We start from the raw sequence: 22789 nt of genomic DNA, 5'->3' as shown, positions 1-22789 counted from the left end.
AGTTATTCCTGACACCGTCTTATGCACGCAATGCGATATAATACAATAATCCATCCCATAACAAACAAACAAAAAAAGAGTAGAGATCCATCATTCAAAAAGGGTATCTTCCATCATATCCACCCCCATCCATTTCAAAACCCCTCACTCCTTCTTCCCCCCCTCCACAGCCGCCGCGGCGGCAGCAGCAGCAGCAGCCGCACTCCTCTCCTTCTCCCTCTGCAACTCCTTCCCAAACTTCTCCCCAAGCACCTTCTCAACCCACCCCTCCACCTCCCTCTCCAACTCCTTATCCTCCCCGCGCATCAACGCCCCATCCCCCTCCACCATCCCCTTCCTCACGAACCGCCTCATATCCTCCACCCCATTGATATCCAGCGCGTACAGAAGTCCTCCCGCACCCATCATCCCGAACGACAGCACGTTCATCGTCGCCAGATGCAGCGCCTCGAATGCCTCCGCCCCGCCGCTGACGTTCAGCTTGTGGTACACGCTGCTCGTGTAGTATGGTGGGATGCTCGCGAGAAACTTCCGGTTCATGGCTCGTCGGGTGCTGTAGATGCTGAATGTGAAGAAGGCGAGGCCGCCCAGGAGGAGTTTTAGGTTCGTTTTGGGCGTCCAGAGGGCGGGGAGGGGGGGGTTGAATTCGTCTGAGGGGGATCTTGTCATTGATGTTGATGCGGGTGGGGTGGAGGAAGGTTGGGATTGGGGGGAGGGGGGTTCGGTGGGTGTGGTTTGGGGGTCTGTGGAGGATGAGGAGGATGAGGAGAAGAGAGAGGAGAAGAGCATTTTGGTGGTTTGGTTGGTGGTGGTGAGGTGGGCGGTGCGGTTGTTGTGGCTGTGGTTGTAGTGACAATTGTGCTTTGTAGAAAAGGGTGAAGGTAGAATAGTAGAGAGTATGGTATGTGAGAGGACGTTTGGTTTATATCCTGTAGGTAACTGAGATGAGTCTCTGACTGCGATTGGAGATTCTGCGGAGATGATGACCAATCGGGAAAGTCGTGGTCATGTGATCTTATCCAAGTCTAGAACCATCTTAGGATTATACATGGGCAAGTAGATATTATTCGAATTTTATGAATCGAAATTACATATATGATGGCTATATATTACATACTTATTTGACTCGCCTCTCCTCCAAATGTATATATCTGCAGTACTCTCTCCTTCTGCGCCCGAATCCATGTATTCATCTCCTCACTCAGACACAGCAATTCCAGGTTCGACAAGTGAGACGATATCATCCATCCACCCACCAGCGCAGCAGTCGGATAATGAGCCGTCGTGACTCGCCGTCCGTCGGCTTCTGGGTACTCGATCTTCTGTGGACTAAAATGAACCGACATCGTCTGGCTGCCGAGAATGTATGGTACAGTAGCGCAGATGTCAAGAGCAAGAGTCTCAATCAGGTTAATAGTCTCCTGTATTTGCTCCAGCATCACACCATCTGGTAGAATCTGCAAGCAGCGGAGTATGATGTTTTGCACGACAATCCGGGAATCCCGGTAAAAGTTCCATGTTCCGGCCATCCAGAGGTCGGTGTAGCAGTCGCAGCGGTTTTTGTACATGCCGGCTTCCCGGACGGACTGGGGGACTCGGACCGCAGGGAGTGGTTTCCAGTGTTCAGGGAGTGCGTATTTCCAGGCTTCGAGGTTCGCATCCAAGCTGTAAGCCCGTGCGAGGATGTCGTGGATGTCCTGGACTTGGTTTGTGCCCTCTTCGTTGAATCTATCCCATGCTTGGCGGAGACCGACTAGCTCAGAGGTGATCATGAGGAGCTGGGATGATGCTGATTGTGGTGCTGCGGGAGATAGAGGCCATTGGTTTGGCGTCTGCATGGTGGGGTAGGCTAGGCCTTTGGACGATTTGATCTGCTGTGGTTAGTATATGGCTGGCTGAAAGGCTACAGTACATACCAGCTGGACCTGGACCGCATTTTCTAAGATCAGCGATATAATCGAAGATCGCTGCTCCGGCCGCTTGCTGTTCACGAGAGCGACAGCGCCTCGTAAATGCGTCCTCCTTGGATGTCTGTTTTCCTTGATAGCGCAGAATTCCTACCGACATATTAGCGATCATCATACAGCGGTCATTGTCGACATACCTCATAAGTAGATAAGAGAAGGATACTCATCAAAACATCATCCACAGTGTGAGTAATGTCACCCTGTAACGCTTCCCTCGTCTTGGCGATAGCCTTGACAAACAACTGCTGCGCTGTCTGCAGAAAAGACCGATTCCCTGTCCAAGCAGCCACAGAGAAGTACGACACGGCCAAAGTGCCGACATGTAAATGAGAGCCAGGCTGAGTATAGCAGAAAACATCAGGCAAGATGTCCATGAACCCGCGTAGGATTAATGGATCTCGAGGTGAGTAGATGTACGAATTGAAGAACATCGCAGTCACAGTATCATCAGTCGGCAAAACCAACGCCCTTGGGATCTCCTCCTGCGCAGTGCGCAGTAGTGGTCCGGTCTGCGGAAGATCTGCGCTAGAGTTGGTGCTAATCAAAGCATCGTTGGATGATACCGGAGTAGGCGAAGATCGAACCGATCTTACTCCCACCTTCGGAGAAGACACTTTACTAGACGTATCTCGCTTCTTGCGGTGGAACGCTACTTGGTCTCTTAACATGACATCAAAAGGGTGCGGATAGCCAGGGCATGTCCGGCCTGTCCGGACACATGCTCTGCAGTGTGGACGAGTTTCATCGCACTACATTATTAGCAATATATTACTAGATGGTTCCGTGCGCATACCTTGATCCGTCGTTTCCGACAGTTCTGGCACCCCGTGCTTGGCTTCCCGCCGTATACCATGATGGATATTGCTTTTCCGATCAGGCGGCAAGATTGGTCTCGGACTAATCGTTGGTGTATGCAGTCGGGTTCGGATAGTGGTTCCACACAAGCACAAGTACTAGCACTTCTGGAACGGTTCCTAGCAAGCCCATAGTTTGATGGCCGATCCACTGGATTGTCTGGCTGCCAGGGCTTGCATGTTCACTAGTTGTCGCACAGATCCAGCGTTGCGGGACCAAAGCCGTCAGGAAATCGGGCCTGTCAGGTGTCAGCCGATCGCCTTATCGTCGCTCACGTGGGGCATGAGTCAGCTTATCTTATCGTTCGATGAGATTTCAGATGTTCGCATAGTCGTGCATTGAATGCTACACAATTAGACATAAGCATGTAGAAGTGAAAGTCATGTTAAGCTGAATATCAATTGATCATGTAAAGGGCACATCACCCACCAACGCTATTGAGGATATCAAGTACAAAATGCCATCCTAAAGTTCACAATTCCCAGCAAGCAAAAAGAGACAACATAAATCATGAAACATCATCATCTAATCATAAGTACATCGCTATACCGTATTATCATTAAGGCGTCATCTTGAAAAACTCGAAGGGTATGTTCATAACGCATAATTCATCGCAAACATGAAGACCTGCGGCTAAAGCCGCATATATGCAATCAGGCAGCAAACAACCACCCAGTCATCGTACAGAAATACTTTTTTCAGGACACCTCAGTAGCATCCTATCGCGAATAGCCGGTTGTGATTAACATATCGGCCCGACCAGGACGGTCGAAACGATCGATTCCGAGATGTTCCTTGCCATCCCGACCCACATAGATTCCAAAGCCGTACATGGAATGTTCTCGGTCGCCAGGAGGGGCAACGACCAGTCGGGTGACCAGATCCGCCTTGCTCCTAGGCTCGCGCAGGATCTTGTCTGCTAGCAATGGGCTTTGGTACAAAAAGCTCATCTGATCGGCCAGAGTGCTAATGTCATGTGGCAAGCGGCGGCAGCGGCGGGGCCATATGCACAGGAAAGACACCATGTAGAGTGCACAGAATGCCACGATGGCATAGAACGCAGGCATCAGAGCAGAGATCAAGATCGTCCCATCAGACGGGTGGTACAGGGCGATAAACATCCCACCGGCCAGGATAGGGATTGCCGCGGACATCGTGCTCACGAATGAAATCCAGGCCACCTTATAGTGCTTGTTCAGAATTGCGGCGAGTGTCACCTGAAAGGGAAAGCAGGAGGTGTAAGACAATAAGAGACTATGCTCTGCTCGAGCACCGGTCGGAGAAGCTAGAGCAGCAAACGGCTGCAGCGCACGGAAATAGACATCGATTGGCTGCCATGCCAAGAAGAGGACATTTCCAATGAAGGCCGGAACAAAACTGTAGCAGAAGTTGGAAGAGGAAAATGCACCAGTAGACGGCAGGGTTGGCAAACGTGGAGGGAATCCGTCTTTGACCGCATTGTGGATGAAGCTGACCAACACGAATGCAATAAACAAAACGCAAATAATCATCGTCCAGAGAACGACGAAGCCATCGCGAAGGAACCATGGGATCCAGCGATAGCGAATAGCTGGCGAATACAGATGCTGGTAGTACTCTTCCTTCTCTGCCAGTCCATGCTGCTCAACGTCGAATGATACCCTTGACAGGCCGTGCGACTGCATTTGAAGATTCTTCTCCTTGCGGTGCAATGAAGGTGTCCGAACTGGTGCATCTACCTCGCCGATTCCGTAGAATATATCCGCACGGTTTGATAGTTTCCAGTAACCCAATCGTAGGAATCGTGGGTCGAGTGATTCGCCTACATCAGGTAGCGTCTCCGATTGTTCGAAGTCGTGCAAAATGTTCGATCGTTGGATAATTGAAATCAGATCGGCCAAACTCACAGGGTCCCACATCAATCCCGACCATGTGCGTACAAAACGAAACATGAGCAGGAGCAGGCCAATGGTCAACAACGCATAAATGGCCACGAGGGTCCAGCCAACCGCCGAAACTGAGGCCCACCGCCACGTCCCCTGTCCATCGATCAAGTACCACTTAGCCTGGAAGAGGCAACTCAACAGTGGTAGAGTGATCAAATTTGACAGCCACATGGTGAACAAAGTGAAACCAACTATTCCCTCGCCATGCCGGAAGTAGGAGAAGTCCGGTATCAGGAAGTTCCGTGATAAGATAGGCAGGCTCTGGAGGACATGACCAAGCGGCCGCTCTGAAGCCATGATGGCAAACGGCATGATTCTATACACTGCCGCTTGGATCACAAACGTCCAGATAGTGATGACCATCCCCAAAATTTGGGGGAGGAATTGCATCACAAAGTAATGCGAGCCGCCTAGTCCAGTATAGTCCCAGAGACCATCATGCCGCCGCGACCATACATTGCAGAAGCTTATTCCAGCAATCATTAGCAGGCAACAGATGATTATGGCAGCCAGTGCCCATGACCGCAAGGCTGTAGGCACATAGTCCAATGGCGGGTACAATAGACTGTCATGCGGGGGTTCAACGGCGACAAACGATTCTGGATCTACCGAGCTTTGAGGTACCCTCCCAATAGAGTCGGATGATTGTTGCGGTGGCCGTGCTGGTGGTGTCGCCGGTTGGCCAGGCGAGCGAATGAAGCAGCCCAATCCTTCGTCCCAGAGCAGTGGCTCGAGAGGACTGTCATTGCTAGCGAGCGAACTTCGCCGTCTGGGCCCAGCAACTTCCTCGTCACGCGTAAGTTGACTGATGGCGAAATGAATGTATGGCGAGTCATCCACCCCAGGAGTAGGCGGCCGCCCCGCATAGCTGTCACTGGGCTCCCGGCGACTCGTGGTATCTGACATGGGGCTGGGCTCGGGGTCTTCCTCTTCGACTGCACGTATGGTCTGAGAAGGGGGTGTAACAAAATTCCTGTTCTCGCTCGGGACGTTCAAAGAATGCTCCGATCGTGCACCAGCGGGCTGCGGGGCTAGATTCGTTCGAGAGATGCTAGGAGACGGTGTTCGAGACGGAGGATGAGAGTTTGGTGTCGCATACCGCGCCACGGTGAGTCGACTGCCGCTTGCTCGGGATCTTGCACTTGAAGAAGGGCTTGAGAAGGAGTAGTAGTCGTCGGAGGCGGCGATCGACTGTTGAGACTGGGTGTGCATTAATTGTGGTCTACTAGCTGTGTGTGAGGAGATCAGTCATCGGTCAGCCTGATTTCGAAGACGCATCATGCTTTATTCCTTGGCTGGGTGCCAAGGTTATGCAGAGTAAACTTACAACTGACAGTTCTGAGACTCACATTCCCAGAGCCCGGAGCGAGCATGGCGGCGGCCGAAATGCAACCGAGGAATGTATGCGGTGAACAGCTCACTTGCAGTGCGGATTGTGGATGTGTCCGATGAACATTCCCCCAGATGCAGACCCGGTACCTGCCCACGAGGTATTAAGAGGCAAGTGCAGCAAACAAAAAGGCAAGGGACGATGCTGAATTGGGCTGGTATCACGGTTTCGGGTGGTTGGTTATACGGGCGACCATGTCTCCCAGCCTCCTTGGGCTTGTGGTGGCTGGGCCCGAGGAGCAAAGGGCCGATCGGACAGCGCAGGGCATTAGTGCCTGTTTAGCCCTTTGGATCATCGACATGGTCATCACTGATTGGACGATATTGTCGACGAGACATGATGTTCAAACTGTCAGGGAGGCTGAGGATGTGTGACGGGGGTTGAGGTGGCCCTTGATGGATGGATCGCCTTGAATTAAGAGCCACCGCCCGATCCTAGGTTGCGGCCCGATCCACTCAGACCCTTGATTTCCCACCCACGGTTCCCATCACTTCACATTGTGATAGTGAAAAGGTTGTTTTCCAAGGGGTCCAAGTTGTTTATTTGTTTAAGTAACAAATGTGTGATTGGGAATATTGTTGAGTCCTGCTAACATCACGAATGCATGTGGACTCCGGACTCTGTGGGGGGGTAACAGGAAGGGATTATATATCTCTCCCACACAACCTCTACATTTACTTTGAATGTTATAATCTTCAACCATGCAAATCCAAGGACAATGCAGCTATTTGCGTTCATTGTATTAGTAAATATCATGTGCTCCAGTCTATAACTAAAAATTAGTACTATGGATAGGAATAATACTCATATGTACCCCAGTCATTGCCGTTATGAATCATACAGATATCCGGCAATGACTCCTCCCCAACCGCCAGCATTGTCATTCTGAGTCGCAATGACCTTGGTTCCTTCAAGAATCATATTGGTCGTGCTCTTTGTATTTGTTCCATACAGATATATGGAGGTTGAATTGGCTATGTCAATCGCATTGGTCTGGCAGTCACCGCTGCAATCACCGTTGTTGTTGAAAAAGACCCAGTTGCAACCACCGTAGAGGAAGAGGTCGGACGAGCCATAAATGCGTTCAAACAATGCCATGCGGCACTTGCTATCATTGGCAGCGCAGTTGCTGAAGTCTGGATCACTGCTGTCGAGATATTGCCATGGGGTTGGGTTGAGAGCGCGGCTCCCTGCTCCCTGCCAGTATGGTGTTTCACTCTGCTGCATTGCAGTGAAGACGTTCCGGGCATACTGAAAATTGTACTGGTAGAGTGTATTGTGCTCGGATCCTGTGCCAATGAGCCAGGTCGCGGCTGTACCTTCCACTAGTAGCCCACGGCCGGTGGAGATGGTTTGCGGGTTGTCCCCATCGAGATCGTGATCGGCTGTCCATCCCCACATGTTCTCAATGTAGGCAGATGATGTACTGGTCAGGTGGAGGAGCCCCCAGGCTGCCTTGCAGTCATTGGGGTCGTCCGTACATAAACTCTCCACTTGGCTACCCGCCGCTCCACCAATGCGGAAATGCGAGTTCCAGAAGCCAACGTCCCCAGGCGACCTGGCAGCGATGTTGACCTCAACCTACAGCAGAAGGACATATTAGCGACCGTCATACAGAGACCCAAGAGAGATCATGTCTTACCAACTTGCAGCCCGGCAGAACATCTGCCACAGTGAACACCATGTCACTAATTTGCGCAACACCCACATCTCCCGGATATCCTACCAGGATCATGGCGCGAGGAGCAGACTCATCTTCAAAGTTGCTTCCGACGGCACTGATTGTCGAGGCATATGCATCACCGATGATCCGGGTACCAGCGGGCACGAAAATCGTATCCGTAACAATGTACGTCCCGGCGGGGAAATACATGAGCGAGCAAGATGTCTTGTAGCGGGACAAAATGAGGTTAATGTTCCGAGTATCATCCGTCTCACCGTCCCCATAAACCGGGATCCCCGGAACGTTTTTGATATTCAGGACCTGCCCAGTGCTATACTCTTTATACGTCGGCGGCGCCATGGTAAAATAGTTTTTCCCTGACAAAAGCGATGAGGAGCGGGATGTAGTAACTGTCTGGCCCTGTTGCGACTGGAATTTGGCATTGTTGGAAGTATACTAATGTTTGAGTCAGATCAGCCTGCCTTCCTTGGTCGAGGGGGCGCACTGCATAAACTTACCAAATGTCCATGTACCCAGGTGTTGGCAACATTCCCGCTCAACGTGGTTTGTCCTCCTATCTTCACCGTGGCGCCTGAATTCTGAACGTTGTCGAGGACGATAGAATTTCCTGCAGTGTTCGAACTAGATGATGAGATAAGAGTACCCATGCCAACACCAGTAGTATCGACGACGGTCAGAGATCCGGATGTGCCTTGCGCGTCAATTCCAAGGGTACCCTGTTCGAAGCGACAGCCCAAGAATACAATATCGGTCCCTCCGGCCACGACGCCAGTAGTGGTACCACTGAATGAAATGTTCTTGAATACCCATTGTTGGCCACTCAACTTCATGCCGGTTGCGCCGCCTTTGAACCAAAGGTCATTCTGTAAGCTGTCAGCGCTATGCCATCATATCAGTTGAGAGCACAATTACCAGTATCAAGTTACTGTTGTAGTCGTATTGTGTAGTTAGGCCGACGTGCTTGGCAGTGTTTGTAGGCATATTAAACCCGACATTGGTGAGCTGAGTTGCCTGGCTAACGGTCCAATCAAGAAGAGTGATGGATTTATCAGCCCCGACCCCGGTCGAGTCGATGATAATGTTCTTAATTCCGAGGTAAAAATTGATCGTACCCCCAAAGTTGGGATCCTTGGCGTAGATGATATGATCGTCCGCGAAATCTGATGATGCCTTGAGCACAGGAGGGTTCGTGGGGTCACCTATAATGACAGTCCCAAGGTACAGCTGCAGAGATGACTTCATAAGATACGTTCCTGCTGGCAAGTAGATGATAGCAGGTTGTCCAGTAGTACCCATGGAATTGGAACTGCGGTCAGGTCCATTTGACGGTCCAGCTATGTGATGTTCGGTCTTAGAAGATGTTTAGAGTGATGGATCGACTCAACCATACCTTTGATTGCAGCTGAGATAGCTGCTGCTGCGTCCTTCTGTCCAGTATTGTCCGCGCCAAAATCCTTGACAACGTTGCGGAAGACATTATAGTTGTCTTTGTACTTCGAATCCATGAAGGATGACTGTCCATTATGATCAATCTGTTCATACCAGTACCCAGACGAGTTACTGGATGACGTGCATACAGAATCTTCTTCCGCCAGTGCAGAATGAGTTATGGGGGCGGTTGTTCGATAAAGCCATGGTTGAGCAGATTGGTTCTTTATCGTGTAAGGAATTCCGCTATTTCAGTCAGCACTTGTAGACATGTGATATGAGACAAAGTGGAAAATACAAGACTCACGAGGGCTTGGGTTGGTAATTAATGGGAGGAAAATGCTGTAACGGCGACATAACACGGGAGGCTGAGCTATTCCTCGATCCTCCATGGGGAACTGCCCATACTTGAAGTGAAAAGATGCATAATATAGTTACAAGAACGGAGACGGTAGGGGAGCGCATGATTGAGACCTTTCGAGGGTGGTGTAGGGGAAATTACACAACAGAAATCAAGGCTCGACAGGAAGCAAATCCATTCAATCCGAACGAACAGGCCGTATACTGTCTCGTTAGGATGGGAACAGTCTGACAGGACCTGAGCGAGAGGAAGAACAAATGGCCCAGGTCGGTAGCCTGATTCAGGACGATGAATACAAGAGGCGATGACCGGACTTAAATGAAACCATTCATGGTTATGAGCTCGAAGACTTGCCCAGCCTGCACCTGCATACCAGGACAGGGCCGAGGCATGGCAGGCCCAGTCCATCCCCGCCGCCATAGAATCCGCATACTTGGGCATTGGGTCCAATTCAGGGAATGGAAGGCACTGCGTATGGCACAAGACAACATTTCAAGTTTGACAAATTATGTGGTCGGGACAGATGTTTTGCTTTTTTTGCTTCCTTAAACTTTCCTCCTTTCCGCTTGGCCCAGATCCACTCGGAGGAGAAGGTTCAATGTGGACATTACCCCTTTCCGACGAGCAGGCAAATCCGCTCTGTTGCATGGTGATGCGAGAAGCGAGATGTGGGATATAGCTAGGCCAGTAAAAAGGTTGAAGTCAAATTATGACAAGAAACGGACTTGAGGTGCAGAATGGAGGAGCGAGACAAACAGTCATGTTAGCATCCGCGGTGTCACACGTATAGTAAATAGTAGTTTGGTGGCCTGCTGATCATTGCAGACAGCTCGGCGGGAGGCTTGGAAGGTACCGGATGAGAGACAGCATGCCGCAGAACACATGCCGACCCGCAACCTTGGAGGGAAACACGTAGACCCTGGATGGCAGGGCCCGAGTTATGGACGTGTCAGTCACGTGAGTGTGTCGGTTGGTGGTCTGCTGTACATGAATGCCTCATCTGCCATCCTGGCTTGATGTCGGAATCTTCAAACCTACATAGGCCAAGATAGCCTTGCTTACGCTGTCCACGCCTCGTCATTTATTTGATCACCCCACTAACATAACTAACAGTGCCCACCTTCCCATCTCCTAGAAACGTTCCTGGCCTTTGGCTAATAGGCGACAGTGCATGCGGTAAATACGATATTTCGTAGGTTCATCGCACTTGAGACAATAAATTCTCTATCGATCTTTCAATCTCATATTCGGCAATTCAGTAGCGGAGAAAGATCCCGAGAACACGACGGTGTTGTTAATGATTTCCGGATCGTGTGCAAGGGGTGGAGTGAATCTACTACTCTTGCCCCTTACGACTCTGCTAGAGGCTACAATCTCACCATCAACTATCCACTAGACCAAGACAAAATAATTTCCTTACATATGACTTGTTTACAAACTGAACTGTGGCTTCCTGGCGACCGGCCCGGGTGAAGCTCGGCCTTTAATTGCCAACGTAACGCGCACTTTCACTAGAGTCGAACCCTTATATTCTGTTTTCGGAGAGGTTGGAGAGCTGGCCAGCCTGCCGCTACGTGTGATACAACGTAGCGCTGGTGTCTTCAGCGCTTGGTAATCTAAGTTGAAGCCCTAGAACTCCCCAGTTGGCGTGCTGGTTGTAAACAAGCATAACAGCGAAAAGCCTGGACTTGGTAGACTCCAGTAGTTGATTATTTCTGACGCACCATAATTGTAACCCATCAGACGTAAGCTACACTAGTTGGATGCTCCGAGCCAGTCGAAAACATGATGGGGAAGCCTTGCGACCAGGAATATGGCTTCTGCCTCAAATAGCCTGCAAACGGAGCTCGCCGTTGCTTAAGGAAGTTGCCATCTCGCAAGCCGTTTGGTTACGATTGGAGAGGATGGCTACATTTCCACTAGCTTAACATAAGGTAACTTCCATCTGCAATTCTTGTTGACAGTCAAATCAGGTGATCTGTTGCCCTGAGATATAAGAGCGCAACTCAAAGTTTCCAGCATGTCTCAGCAGGCTGTATTTGCATGAGACACCGAGTAATTGAGTCCAACAAGATGAAGCGCTTGCCAACTGAAGTCCTCGAGATGATCGGGACCTTCGTAGATGACAAGCCCACGCAAAGGGCTTTGACTAAAAGCTCTGTCGAATTCCACACGCTGTTTACACCACGTCTCTATTCCTCTATCATCCTACCAAGCATCTGGACACCCGTTCAGTTTGATCTTATTCGACGACTGTGCTCTTCGCCTGAGTTGGCGAGTCTTGTTCATGACTTTGCTTTTAGGATTCGGGGGTGCGACGACTACGGCGAGGATGAACTCCCCCCAAGGCGCAAAGAGTATAAGCCCTTCATTGATGAACTTGTGGCTGCATTATGTGAACTGGGATGTGATGAATGGGTGTGGTGGGATGGTCTGGGAGCTTATCTAAAGACGCATGGGCTTGCGCAACGCTCATTAGATTGACTCGTCTAACTACTTTGAAGGTCGCGCTTGAGAACTACGATTTTTCGGATCCGGCAGAGACGTACCTAGCAAGAATCTGGAGATCAGCAGCATTTCGTCCACAACCACCAGTTAACGCTGCTCCATTTCAACGTCTCAAAGACATCTTTCTCTTCCAAAACCGCCGGCAGATCTCAGCACAAACACCGCTTACTTCACAGCATATACTGTATTCGCTCTGTTTTCCAGCTCTCAACCATGTCAGTGTGTGCGGACATTTTGACTATTGGGATTATGAACAAGATCTTGAAAAGTGCCTGCTTTACGACAAGTTCATGATTACAAATTGTCCAGTCAAAGAGGTTACTATTTGGCCGTCAGAATACTGCAACGGAATCATTCAATGGTGCAGAGCATCGACTAATCTCGAGCGTCTTAATCTTGTGATAAGTCAGGTGGAGCGTGAACCGCCTGAGATAACAGTCACCGACTATTCACGCCAAGGGCTCCTAATGGTCAAGGATACCCTAAAGTCTCTTTCTATTCAATGGGATGACAGATTACAGCAAGGATTTAGAGAAAGAGGGCCCAATTCCCATCGTCTCAAGATGAGCATTTTCCGATTGTCGTCACTCATGGAACTGGGTGCTCTGGAGCATCTCATTATACCACATTTAAATCTTAGTGGGTTTCCAGACTAACCCACATATGAGTATTCAAAATCCTTCATTAGCAATTTTCCTGCCTCACTCAAGACACTCAGGATAACCGACATCAATTTCCATCTCATCACTGAATTACTCCCAGATATTGTGGGATTAGTCAAAGAGCGGACTTCCATGCCCTCCCTGGAGTGTGTTTCTCTTGAAGCCTTCAAAAATGCAGACTCGAGGAGTACCTTCTGCGATGATGTCTCAATTCAAGGGTATCTGTCGCATAACGACCCCCAGGATAAAGGGCCAGGTTCGCCTTGATTTAGGACGGGATGCCGGGCTACTTAAACAGCATAATGCGCTGAAACCATATACTGAGAGCTATACCTTTCGGTTCATTGAAGGAGCAGACCACCTTGATGCAGCTTCATTTGTGAGGCTGGCATCCTCAGTAGATGACAAGGTCTCTGTAAATATTAACATACAGCCGGATCCTTATTGTATAGAAGAGAAGAAATAGATACCCCAATCATTGAAGACCGGCTCATGCCGCTGTTCCATGTGATTCAAGGATCCTTATTATGGAATAGGTAATAGCGATTGGTGTATGAATGCTTCCAGCTGCCTCTTCGCACGGACTTTACTTGCTTGACTGTACGGTTCTTATCTTTCCCGTAAAGTACATCAACTTAACAATTTGGCATCTTTTAAACAAATCAGAGAGCGTATATTATGCAGCTTGGTCATGCCACCACGATAGAACTGCGTCCTCGTCAGAATGTGCTTCGTAGAACAATCTCATAGGATGGAAGAAAACTGTGCTGTGAGCAGATTATTACGATATCGACAAGGCGTAATCGGCGCTAGAAAGGCTAAGCTCCGAAGGTGGGGCGGGAATATGACCCATCATCCAGTAGAACCCTCTGCCCTATAAGTAAGAACATGGTCGGGCACCTGCCTCTGCACCAAAGATTGTGAATTGATTTTTGTCACAGCCTCGGTGACTCGTCTGCCAAAATGCAGATGGAGGGTATGAGCGGGGGGACGTACTACGGCGTCTTGCACGCCTCCGACGTTGACTTTGCCAATATCACCCAGGTCGAGACGTTTCTGCATGAGCTCAAGCACCTGGAGTATCTTCCTATTTTAGGGGCACGCTATGCGGAGTATTTCTGGTATGGGGTTATTGTTCTGCTGGTCGTGGTGGCGGTCATCAACAGGGTGTACTCACTTGTTCAACGTTTGAGGTGAGTAGAGTTTTTCGGTAACTTGGTTCGGATATGATGCTGATAAGTAGGTGTTGCGGGAAGGCTTCATCCTAGTATAATCCAAAATTCATACCTTGCCAATATCGTTTCGTCAACACTCGCAACTACCACAGCGCTGGCTCGGGAGCCATCTTATCTCCAGTGGACCCCCCGTGCGTTGTCACCTTGGTTTAAAATCCCGCCATTCGGACCGATTTATATCATCCTCATATACTTTGTCTTCATCATCGTTCTGGAGTTCGTCAACAACGATGTTGCAGGCGCTGGTTACTGGCAGTTTCTCGGAGTCCGCGCTGGATGGCTTGCAGCTGCCCAAATTCCCCTCCTTGTAGCCTTGGCAGGCAAAAGAAACCTGATTGGTATGCTCTGCGGCATACCCTATGTCCGACTGAACATCTACCATCGCTGGGTATCCCGAGGGCTTCTGCTGCTCTCGACTTTTCATTTCGCCTTTCAAAACCATGGGTGGGATATTTATCATGTAAGTAGACTGGAGTGGGACACAGATGACTGTCCCACAAAGGGTATCGCCGCCTACGCCTTCATCCTATGGATGAATCTCACGACGTTAGCCCCCTTCCGACATATGAGCTATGAGTTCTTTGTCGTACAACACATCATCACGTTCTTCGGCTTCATCATCGCCGTCTCCTATCATCTGGACACCAGCCCGGCCCCTAACACTCAGCGCTACGTCTATGTCACCGCCGGTATCTACGTCGCTGGTTTGATCCTGCGATTTATTTACTACAGCTATATCAACTCTCGCCCCGCACGAGCCATACTAGAACCCCTGGAAGGCGGCGCGACCAGGGTCCGAATTACTGCTCGCAAGATCCGTAACTGGAAGCCCGGCTCGCATATCCTTCTATCACTCCCGCGCTTAGGGCTCCAGCTCTCACACCCAGCAACCATCTCATCCATACCATCATCCCACGATGGCGAACTAATCCTGATCTTAAAAGCCCACAACGGCTTCACGCGAAAGCTTATCAACACCGCAGAAGCCACACTCAACAGCACCAAAGACGTCGAGTCCCCACAAACCAAGCGCTCATACACTGCTCTACTCGATGGTCCCTACGCAAGCTCTGCTCCAGACTTCACATCTTTCGATTCCGTCGTATTCCTCGCAGGTGGCACAGGTGTAACATTCACCCTATCCCAGCTTCTCCACGTCGCACACCGTTCCACAAACGGGTCACTGCCTCTCCGCCAAGTCCTCTTCATCTGGGTAATCAAGGAAAGCCGCCAAGCGTCATGGGTTCTGGCCGAGCTTGAAGCCGCGATGCAGAAGCTGCAGAACACGAACATTCAGATCCGGGTGAAAATCTTCATAACGCAGGACTCTGTTTGCCTCCCAGATACCGACAGCAAAATCAGCAATGAGAAACAGACCTGTGCCTGCACAGATCCCTGCACCTGCTCTAACAACAGTGACGACGTCGACAAAATCGAACAAATAGCTCCTTCTTCACCCTGCACGGACCCCGATTCGGCCCTCGAAACCTCGGGACCCCCCAGGATCTCCTTCGCACAGGGAAGACCTTCGTTCGACGGTTACATCGAGGACGCCGTCTTGCAAGCTAGGGGCGAAATAGCTGTTGCTGTTTGCGGACCCATCGGACTAACCGTTTCTGTGCGACAGGCGGTGGTCCGGGTGTCGGATCATCTGGCCGTTTGTAAAGGGTCTGGATTGCCGGGGGTGCTTTTGCATGTGGAGAATGTGTGTTGATGAATATTATATACTAGACTACAGTAATACGCAGTGGTAGTATATAATTGGACTAGGCCGGTGGGTGGATGCAGTGGTGCGATGTATATATCCGAGACGAGTACATATTCTAGCTACTTGTGGTATGAGACCTGTGCGTTCAGTTTCTATGAGAATACGAATACGACAGAGGGTAGGTATAGCCTGTTCCTAATTAGATAAAGTCTAGAGATTTGTCCCAGAGTCTTGTTTAATCTTATAAACCTTGGCAATAGGATTCCTTAGTGAAGACCTTCCGGATACTATGGTAATATCACGCTAAGCTCCTATGAGATATTCACTCGGGCCATCATTAATCCGAGTCGATGTTGATCCTGGCCACGTCATGTATGCCAACTCACTTGATTTAGTAACAATGAGGGGTAAGTATACTTCCTGATAAGCCCGATAGAGAATGGTTGGATGCTATAACACCCATATATGTCCCCTTTTAGTCCTAAAACCCACCTGGTGTATCTTACTAAACAAAAATCAAAAAAAGGATATACCCCACATTCACTGCTATACAAATGTAAACCCAAAACACACCACTTAGGTGGAGAAAATGATCCCCTTAACCTACTCAGAGCTTCGGCTCGGACCGAATACTATACGCCTCGTCCGTCTTCTACCATCCGAGAAAGATGATACCCCGATAAGATGCGAGCTCTTCACCTATATACTGCCAGAGAGCACTGGTAGAAAGCATCTCTACGAGGCGTTGTCCTACGTATGGGGCAGCCAAAGTGAGACACATACAATCATTGTGAATGGATGTGAGCTTCATGTTACACGGAACCTTTACACAGCCTTGGTACACCTCCGAGACAATCAGCTGGAGAGAATTTTATGGATTGATGCAATATGTATCAATCAAGGGGATGATGATGAGAAGAGCGAGCAGATCCCTCTTATGCGGTCGATTTATGCACAAGCTGATCGCGTTCTTGTCTGGCTTGGAGAGGCTATGCCGGATGGCGATGAAGCACTCAAAACCATTCAGCGTTGGGCAGGAGAAAGAGTCCTATGGGCTGATAACTTATTTGATCTATGTTCAAGATTATTACGGCGCGATTGGTTCCAACGTACATGGGTAAGAAGCATTGGATAAGATATATATATATATATATATATATATAGTATATATATCATATATTCACATCTAACTAGTTGTTATAGGTACTCCAGGAGGTTGGTGTCGCCCGATGCATTTCGATCGTCTGTGGCTCCGTGGAAATAAATGGGCTTGTTTTCTGTAAAGGACTCGAACGCTGCAGACGTTCGTTGCCAGACTTTATCTACCCAGTCCTTCACCTGATCAAGGGCTCGTTTCTCCGACCAAGATATGAAATTGATCCACGTGGGACACTTGCTATAGGTCAACTGATTGACATGTACCGCTTTCACAAGGCAACTATGCTACACGACAAGATATACTCATTGCTAGGCCTGTGCGTTGAAGATCCTGAAGAGGTTGGTTTAAAGCCCAACTATCGTCTTCCATGGAATGAGATCTTCATGCAGGTAATTATGCATGTATTTCCAAGTTCATGCTCTGTGGAGACATGGCCTGAGTCAACAATTGCCGTGATCAAAGGCAATGGATTGGTTCTAGGTTATGTTGGCCGTGTTGCAAAGGGAATTCATGGCTCTCAACAGGTTGAGGTAAATGATAATGATACCGCTCACTCACTAGGTTATCTAAGCAAATGGGGCAATATGTGGCAGATTAACGCTTCTGCGGAGTCAGTTGAGAAAGGTGATATTATCTTTCTATTGGAAGGAGCCTCAAGTCCAATCATCATTAGAATCTGCAGGGGTTTTTTTACTGTCATTGTGAGCACAACAGCACTTCATTCATATCACAAAGTGAAAAGGTCTAATGATGTTTCCACCCAAAAGGAGGCCCCTACACAAGGCTCTCTTAGAGACATTGTCTTGGTTTGGGATATATCCTCAGCTGATGGAGAAAAGCATAAAGAACTCGACGACCAAAATGACCTCATCTACTTGGTACCACATTACCAAGAGAAACCTTCCGAGAGAAAAAAAAGACTACAAGAAATATCACTCATCTCAGAAGGCATTATGATGCAGATACTGCATCAAATTGGGCCCAGGTTCCAAGATCACCGGTTATACCGTCTTGAAAGGTGCCTAGCAGACTTTGAGCTGATGATCAAGGTGGCTGTTGAAGATGAAGGAATTTATGAGATCAAAATTGTGGAGCAGCTCCTGGAACACTGTAGAGATAGTCTACCCGTCTCTGAGAATGTGGTCGCGGCAGCAGCAGCAAATGAAGGAATTTTGGGGTTTATAGTTATGGGGCAGCTCCTGAAACACTGTGGAAAGAGCCTACCGGTCACTGATGTTGTGGTCAAGGCAGCAGCAGCAAATAAAGGACATTTTGGGCGTAGGATCGTGGAGCAGCTCCTAGAACATTGTGGAGGAAGCCTACGAGTCTCTGAAGATGTGATCAAGGCAGCAGAAGCAAACGAAGATGATGTGCAGGAGTTGCTCCTAGCTTATGGAAAGTCAGAGCCTACCAGAATCTGAAGGTATTGTCTGGGAGCAGAATCAAGGGAAGTTACAGATGTCAGATCAGGAAGCTGCCCCGGGAAGATATAAGTAGGATGGCGAGGATTCCCTGTGGCTCCATAGCATCCCAGTATCTCTTTATTGCTCCGTATAGGCACGTCTCTTTTCAGTCGAGGCATCCGATTTAGCAGGTATGTGAAGGTCACATGCACGATTACGCACCTCTACGCACCTCTACGCAGCCTGCGAAGCCTTAGATGTGAATATTACCCAGTGGCCTTGATCTAGATAGCGTTCTCAACATTTGTTAACCCCTTTGCTAAGGGGTATCAGGGATAATGGGAGGTCTTGATCTCACCATGGCCTCTTCACACGACCAGGGACTGAGTTCTCCATCTGCAGGACGGAAGGTTCTAGCTCTAGCTAAACGATGGCGTCTTCTGGTTCGTTATATGTAGTGAATGGCACAGCTGGAATAACCAAAGAGTACTCCGTACAAGCAGTGACACCAATATCCGAAAACCCTGTAATGTAGGATCTGCTTTACCCTTTTGCGGTCGGCTATGACTTGGCGGGTACTGGCAGTGCTGGGGCCTTAGGCTGGTTTGGTTGGAAACTAGGGGGGAGGGAGTTGATTCAAACTGAATTCACCAGGTGATTTCTCAACAGTTGACAAGAGTACTCAATTCATCTTAAGATAGCTGCGAGGGGCTTGCCTAAAAGACATGTAGAAAATATCCTGTCTTTTTGGACACGAAACGCTGGCATTCTGCGACAATTGACTGGTATGGCCCACTGTCGCTCGATGGCCAAGACGTCTGAGTGTCGAGCAATATTCCCCACTCACGTTTCGGAGCTCCGAAGGTGTACTATGTTTAGAGTTGTCAAATATACATAATCCAGAAAGTTGCTACCTATTTGCTTTCCGTAGCTTATCTCAAAGATAACGGAAATAGAGGGTATTTGGCGGACAGGGTGCTACTAGCCTAATTTATTTAAAAAGTGGTCTAAAGCTAAGATTGAAGAAAGTATGTGTGCGGGTTGGTCAATTTTCGCGTGCAAGGTCAAGGGCCTTCGCAGTACTAAGGCCCGATCGTCAAAGGAATTTCAGGGGGTAAAGCCCGTTTCATTGTCCCGGTGATTTTCGATGCAGTGTACGGCAAACAGCACATACTGTCAGGGTATGAATGTGTGCCTGTCAGCAGATTGTCAGAGTATGCCCCTGACGTATTATCCGATTCATGTGAAAATCCCTACGGCGAGCCTTAGGAAGAATGCAATGGCTGCCTCCGTGGGTCCAGTCCGTTAAAATCTCGCTTGTTTATTTAATGTGGGTATGCTTCGGGGATCCGAATTTCTCTCCCCGCGGTAGTTGATTCTAACTCCAACCGGTCCTTGGCTAAAACAAGTCTGCGGCACGAGTGACCAGATAGGCTTAGGAAAAACCAGATTGTACCTGGACGGGAGATGGGGTCAGACGGGACGTTCCACCTGGGCTTGCGAAGTGTGCGAAAGTGCGTTGGAAGATGGTTTGTTCGTTAGTCGTTACGCATGTGCCATTACGTAGAATTGTTCAAGGGTCTATTATTAGTAGTTTAGAACCCCAGAGAAAACCCGATTATGGAGTTGAGCCAATTTGTTTGCGCAGCATAGGGTGGTTCGTCCGAGCTTTTGAGATGTCAAACGGGCCCATCGTCATTTCAGACAAGTTGGACTCGTGGTGCGTGGGACCCGGCCCCATTATCGTTATCTGCGGTCCAGCGAATCAAAAGACACCTTTCCGTGGGAACAGGGGGGCATTGCTTACTGCGCTTTTCAAGGCTGGTGGATGCGCATAGGCGGCTTAGCCACGGTAGGAGACGGGAGGACGAAAAAGACAGCAAGGTCAATGGATAGAGGCGAAGTGGAAAAATTAAAAATCAGGGAATAAAGGCCACCAGGATGAATGTGAATTGAAAACTAGGATGCAGCTGATCGGCAGGGAACAGAACAAGATGATGGGAAGGCAAGAATGAAGAGTGGATTGTGACTGACGGAGTGACGGGATTGAGAGTTGCACCGTGGCGGAGAATGACTTACTGACTAACAGACGGCCCCTCACCAATCACGAGCGGCTGATGCCGACTGTCTTCCCCTTCGATCATCTCACAGCCTTTCGCAGTCCAGGCCATCCGTTCATTCACCATCCAACTCAACCCAGTCGTTCTTTCGGTCTCTCTTTCGGTTCCAATCCCTCCCCTCCCCCCGGATTCTCCTTCTTCGGATGAAGGTTCTCTCTTATTCTTCCCAATATTCTAGATAGTTAGTTCCAAGGGCTGCTCGCCAGAGCTGCCTCTTGTTCGCTCTTGGACTCTCCGCCGACCTTTCTTATCGCGGCCGCAGCGCCGCTCCGCTCCCTTAATCGCCATGCTGCTCAAACCCGCCACTCCCCTCACCATCCTCCTCCTGATCGCATTTGCGCTTCTCCTCATCTCAGTCATCTCCACCCCTATCGTCAAAAGCATTGCGCTTGCGAGACATGATAATATTGATTATGGCGTGTTCGGATACTGCAAAGGCGATGTGTGCACCAGCATTCATGTTGGTTACGCCGACGGTTCGTCGCCCTCTTCTTGTGCTTTTGATCTCAATCTCGTCAAGACCGCTAAACTCCTGCATTAAACCGCAGCTGACTCTAGTTCAGATGATATTACTTCCGAAGACGGTACATTCAGCATTGCGCCTGGCACCCGCCGATCGCTCTCAGCCATTCTGATCGTCCATCCCGTCGCGGCCTTTCTCACACTTGTATGTCTATGTATGGCAGCAGCGGCTCATTTTCATGCACCGTCGCACTCGCCCCGCTATTTGCTAGCCTTGTTGATTTTACTGCTTCCTACCCTTCTTGTGTCACTCCTCGCCTTCCTCGTCGATATTCTCTTGTTTGTACCGCACATGGCCTGGGCAGGATGGATTGTCTTAGTTGCGACCATTTTACTTGTCACTTGCGGCGTGGTCACATGTGCAATGCGTCGGACACTTGTGAGCCGCAAGGCTAGGAAGAAGCGAATCAACGAAAACGCTGAAATGAGCGGGGAGAACTTCTACAACCGCCAAAATGCAGCGACGGCGGCAGCAGCAGCGAACATGGATACAAAGGAACCTGTGATCACTGGGTCTTCACCTTCATCTGAGACGGGTCCTACATTTGCTACTTTCCGTACGACTACACACGACAGTGATGACGACCGTACTCCACTGAACTCACGGACTGTTCAACCTGACCCTCCAATGCCCGATAGTCAGTTCACCCGCGTCCGGAGGGATATGGCGGCCTATAACTCCACGCCTGACGATGCTGGTATCTCTGGTCCGCAGGCTCCACCATCCGATCCTCGTTTGCGCAATCAGTATTCCGACGGCAGTGTTGGCTCGCGGAGAGGGCCCCCTCCGCCAGGGTTTGCCCGCGGACGAGGTGGTTATCCACCGCGCGGGGCTTATGGCCGTGGAGGGCCTTACAGAGGACCACCTCGAGGACCGCCTCCGGGTGCAAACGGTGTCCCAATGGGTCCCATGCGAGGTGGACACCCCGGGATGATGGGACGAGGCTATCGAGGACCCCCTCCGGGTGATTACATGCCCGGGCCCGCTCCTCGACCAACCCCGCCGCCTGAAGATGAGTACGGCTATCACCACCCACCGCCCGTCGCGCGAGAGCCGTCCCCTGGACCAATTGGAATGGCAGTATCTCCAGATCATGGTAGCCCAATCGGCCAGGCCATCGAAATGCAACCACAGCCACGACGAATGGGCTCCCATGAATCGCATGAAGGGCACCTCGAACCCCAGCCACATGCGCTATCAGCAGATGGATATCCGGAACCTATTAGTCCCTCAAGCCTCTATAGTCGGACAGCGTAAGCTGTGTATCCCTTTAACCTTTTCTTAGGATGCTAACAAATCCTAGATCCTATGTTCCTCCACGTGCCGGTTGGGCTCCAGAAGAACCGCGGGCCGGCCCCTCGCCCTCACCTGTCCATGCGTATGACGGGCCACGACAACATGCTCGAACTCCTTCAACGGACTATTTTGAAGATGCAGACCCTCGGTTTGCTACTACCAACGAGTCGGCGGCGGGCAACCCTCGGTTGCCGGCTGTCTTGACACCAGGTGCTACTGGTGAGAGGAAACCGATGGAAGATATGGCGGAAGGACCCAGCTCACCGACTACTAGCGAAGTAAGCCACTTTACGTCAATATCTGAGCGGCCTATCAATCCCCGCTGGCGCCCACCTCCCGTTCCAGCTCAGCGGAAGCATGACGTTCTCCTAGAGAACAATCCCGACTTTGACTTGCGGGCCGGTACTGGGCGAGGAGGAGGAGCTGCTGGTGTTGGTAGTCGCATGCCACCTATGTCAATACCTCGAGATGCGGCAAGATACCCCATTTGAACATAATCTTAATCCTTTCGTCTCAACCATTGATGTGCTTGTCACAATCATCATGCCGGCCTTGCGTGGAGTTA

General features: G+C 49.9%; 8 protein-coding genes across 8 annotated transcripts; 4 read left to right on the top strand and 4 right to left on the bottom strand.

The window, feature by feature from the left end:
• Positions 1-144: 144 nt before the first annotated feature.
• Positions 145-789, bottom strand: AtWU_04806 (uncharacterized protein; the record flags this gene model as incomplete). The annotated part of the gene is made up of 1 exon (XM_035499917.1): positions 145-789. The coding sequence occupies one exon, from the start codon at positions 787-789 to the stop codon at positions 145-147; it is 645 nt and encodes a 214-aa protein (XP_035355810.1).
• Positions 790-1109: 320 nt separating this feature from the next.
• Positions 1110-2820, bottom strand: AtWU_04805 (Zn(II)2Cys6 transcription factor domain-containing protein; the record flags this gene model as incomplete). The annotated part of the gene is made up of 4 exons (XM_035499916.1): positions 1110-1871; positions 1917-2057; positions 2105-2716; positions 2761-2820. 4 exons carry the CDS (start codon positions 2818-2820, stop codon positions 1110-1112), a joined length of 1575 nt encoding a protein of 524 aa, XP_035355809.1.
• Positions 2821-3541: 721 nt separating this feature from the next.
• On the bottom strand, positions 3542-6120 carry AtWU_04804 (phosphoribosylaminoimidazole-succinocarboxamide synthase; the record flags this gene model as incomplete). Its single annotated transcript, XM_035499915.1, has 2 exons — positions 3542-5976; positions 6075-6120. The coding sequence occupies 2 exons, from the start codon at positions 6118-6120 to the stop codon at positions 3542-3544; spliced, it is 2481 nt and encodes an 826-aa protein (XP_035355808.1).
• An 845-nt stretch (positions 6121-6965) lies between these two features.
• On the bottom strand, positions 6966-9714 carry AtWU_04803 (glycoside hydrolase family 55 protein; the record flags this gene model as incomplete). Its single annotated transcript, XM_035499914.1, has 6 exons — positions 6966-7718; positions 7780-8256; positions 8319-8684; positions 8734-9155; positions 9212-9495; positions 9557-9714. 6 exons carry the CDS (start codon positions 9712-9714, stop codon positions 6966-6968), a joined length of 2460 nt encoding a protein of 819 aa, XP_035355807.1.
• Positions 9715-11683: 1969 nt separating this feature from the next.
• Positions 11684-12774, top strand: AtWU_04802 (oxidoreductase, 2OG-Fe(II) oxygenase family; the record flags this gene model as incomplete). Its single annotated transcript, XM_035499913.1, has 2 exons — positions 11684-12028; positions 12115-12774. 2 exons carry the CDS (start codon positions 11684-11686, stop codon positions 12772-12774), a joined length of 1005 nt encoding a protein of 334 aa, XP_035355806.1.
• Positions 12775-13743: 969 nt separating this feature from the next.
• On the top strand, positions 13744-15729 carry AtWU_04801 (ferric reductase family protein; the record flags this gene model as incomplete). The annotated part of the gene is made up of 2 exons (XM_035499912.1): positions 13744-13973; positions 14037-15729. The coding sequence occupies 2 exons, from the start codon at positions 13744-13746 to the stop codon at positions 15727-15729; spliced, it is 1923 nt and encodes a 640-aa protein (XP_035355805.1).
• Positions 15730-16312: 583 nt separating this feature from the next.
• AtWU_04800 (HET domain-containing protein) lies at positions 16313-18303 on the top strand (the record flags this gene model as incomplete). Its single annotated transcript, XM_035499911.1, has 3 exons — positions 16313-16493; positions 16557-16840; positions 16927-18303. 3 exons carry the CDS (start codon positions 16313-16315, stop codon positions 18301-18303), a joined length of 1842 nt encoding a protein of 613 aa, XP_035355804.1.
• A 2388-nt stretch (positions 18304-20691) lies between these two features.
• AtWU_04799 (putative pH signal transduction protein PalI) lies at positions 20692-22715 on the top strand (the record flags this gene model as incomplete). Its single annotated transcript, XM_035499910.1, has 3 exons — positions 20692-20881; positions 20969-22181; positions 22232-22715. The coding sequence occupies 3 exons, from the start codon at positions 20692-20694 to the stop codon at positions 22713-22715; spliced, it is 1887 nt and encodes a 628-aa protein (XP_035355803.1).
• Between the last annotated feature and the right edge of the window lie 74 nt (positions 22716-22789).

This window comes from Aspergillus tubingensis (assembly GCF_013340325.1).
Source record: "Aspergillus tubingensis WU-2223L DNA, scaffold_6, whole genome shotgun sequence".
Classification (NCBI taxonomy): Eukaryota; Fungi; Ascomycota; class Eurotiomycetes; order Eurotiales; family Aspergillaceae; genus Aspergillus; species Aspergillus tubingensis.
This window is presented reverse-complemented; position numbering and strand designations above follow the sequence as displayed.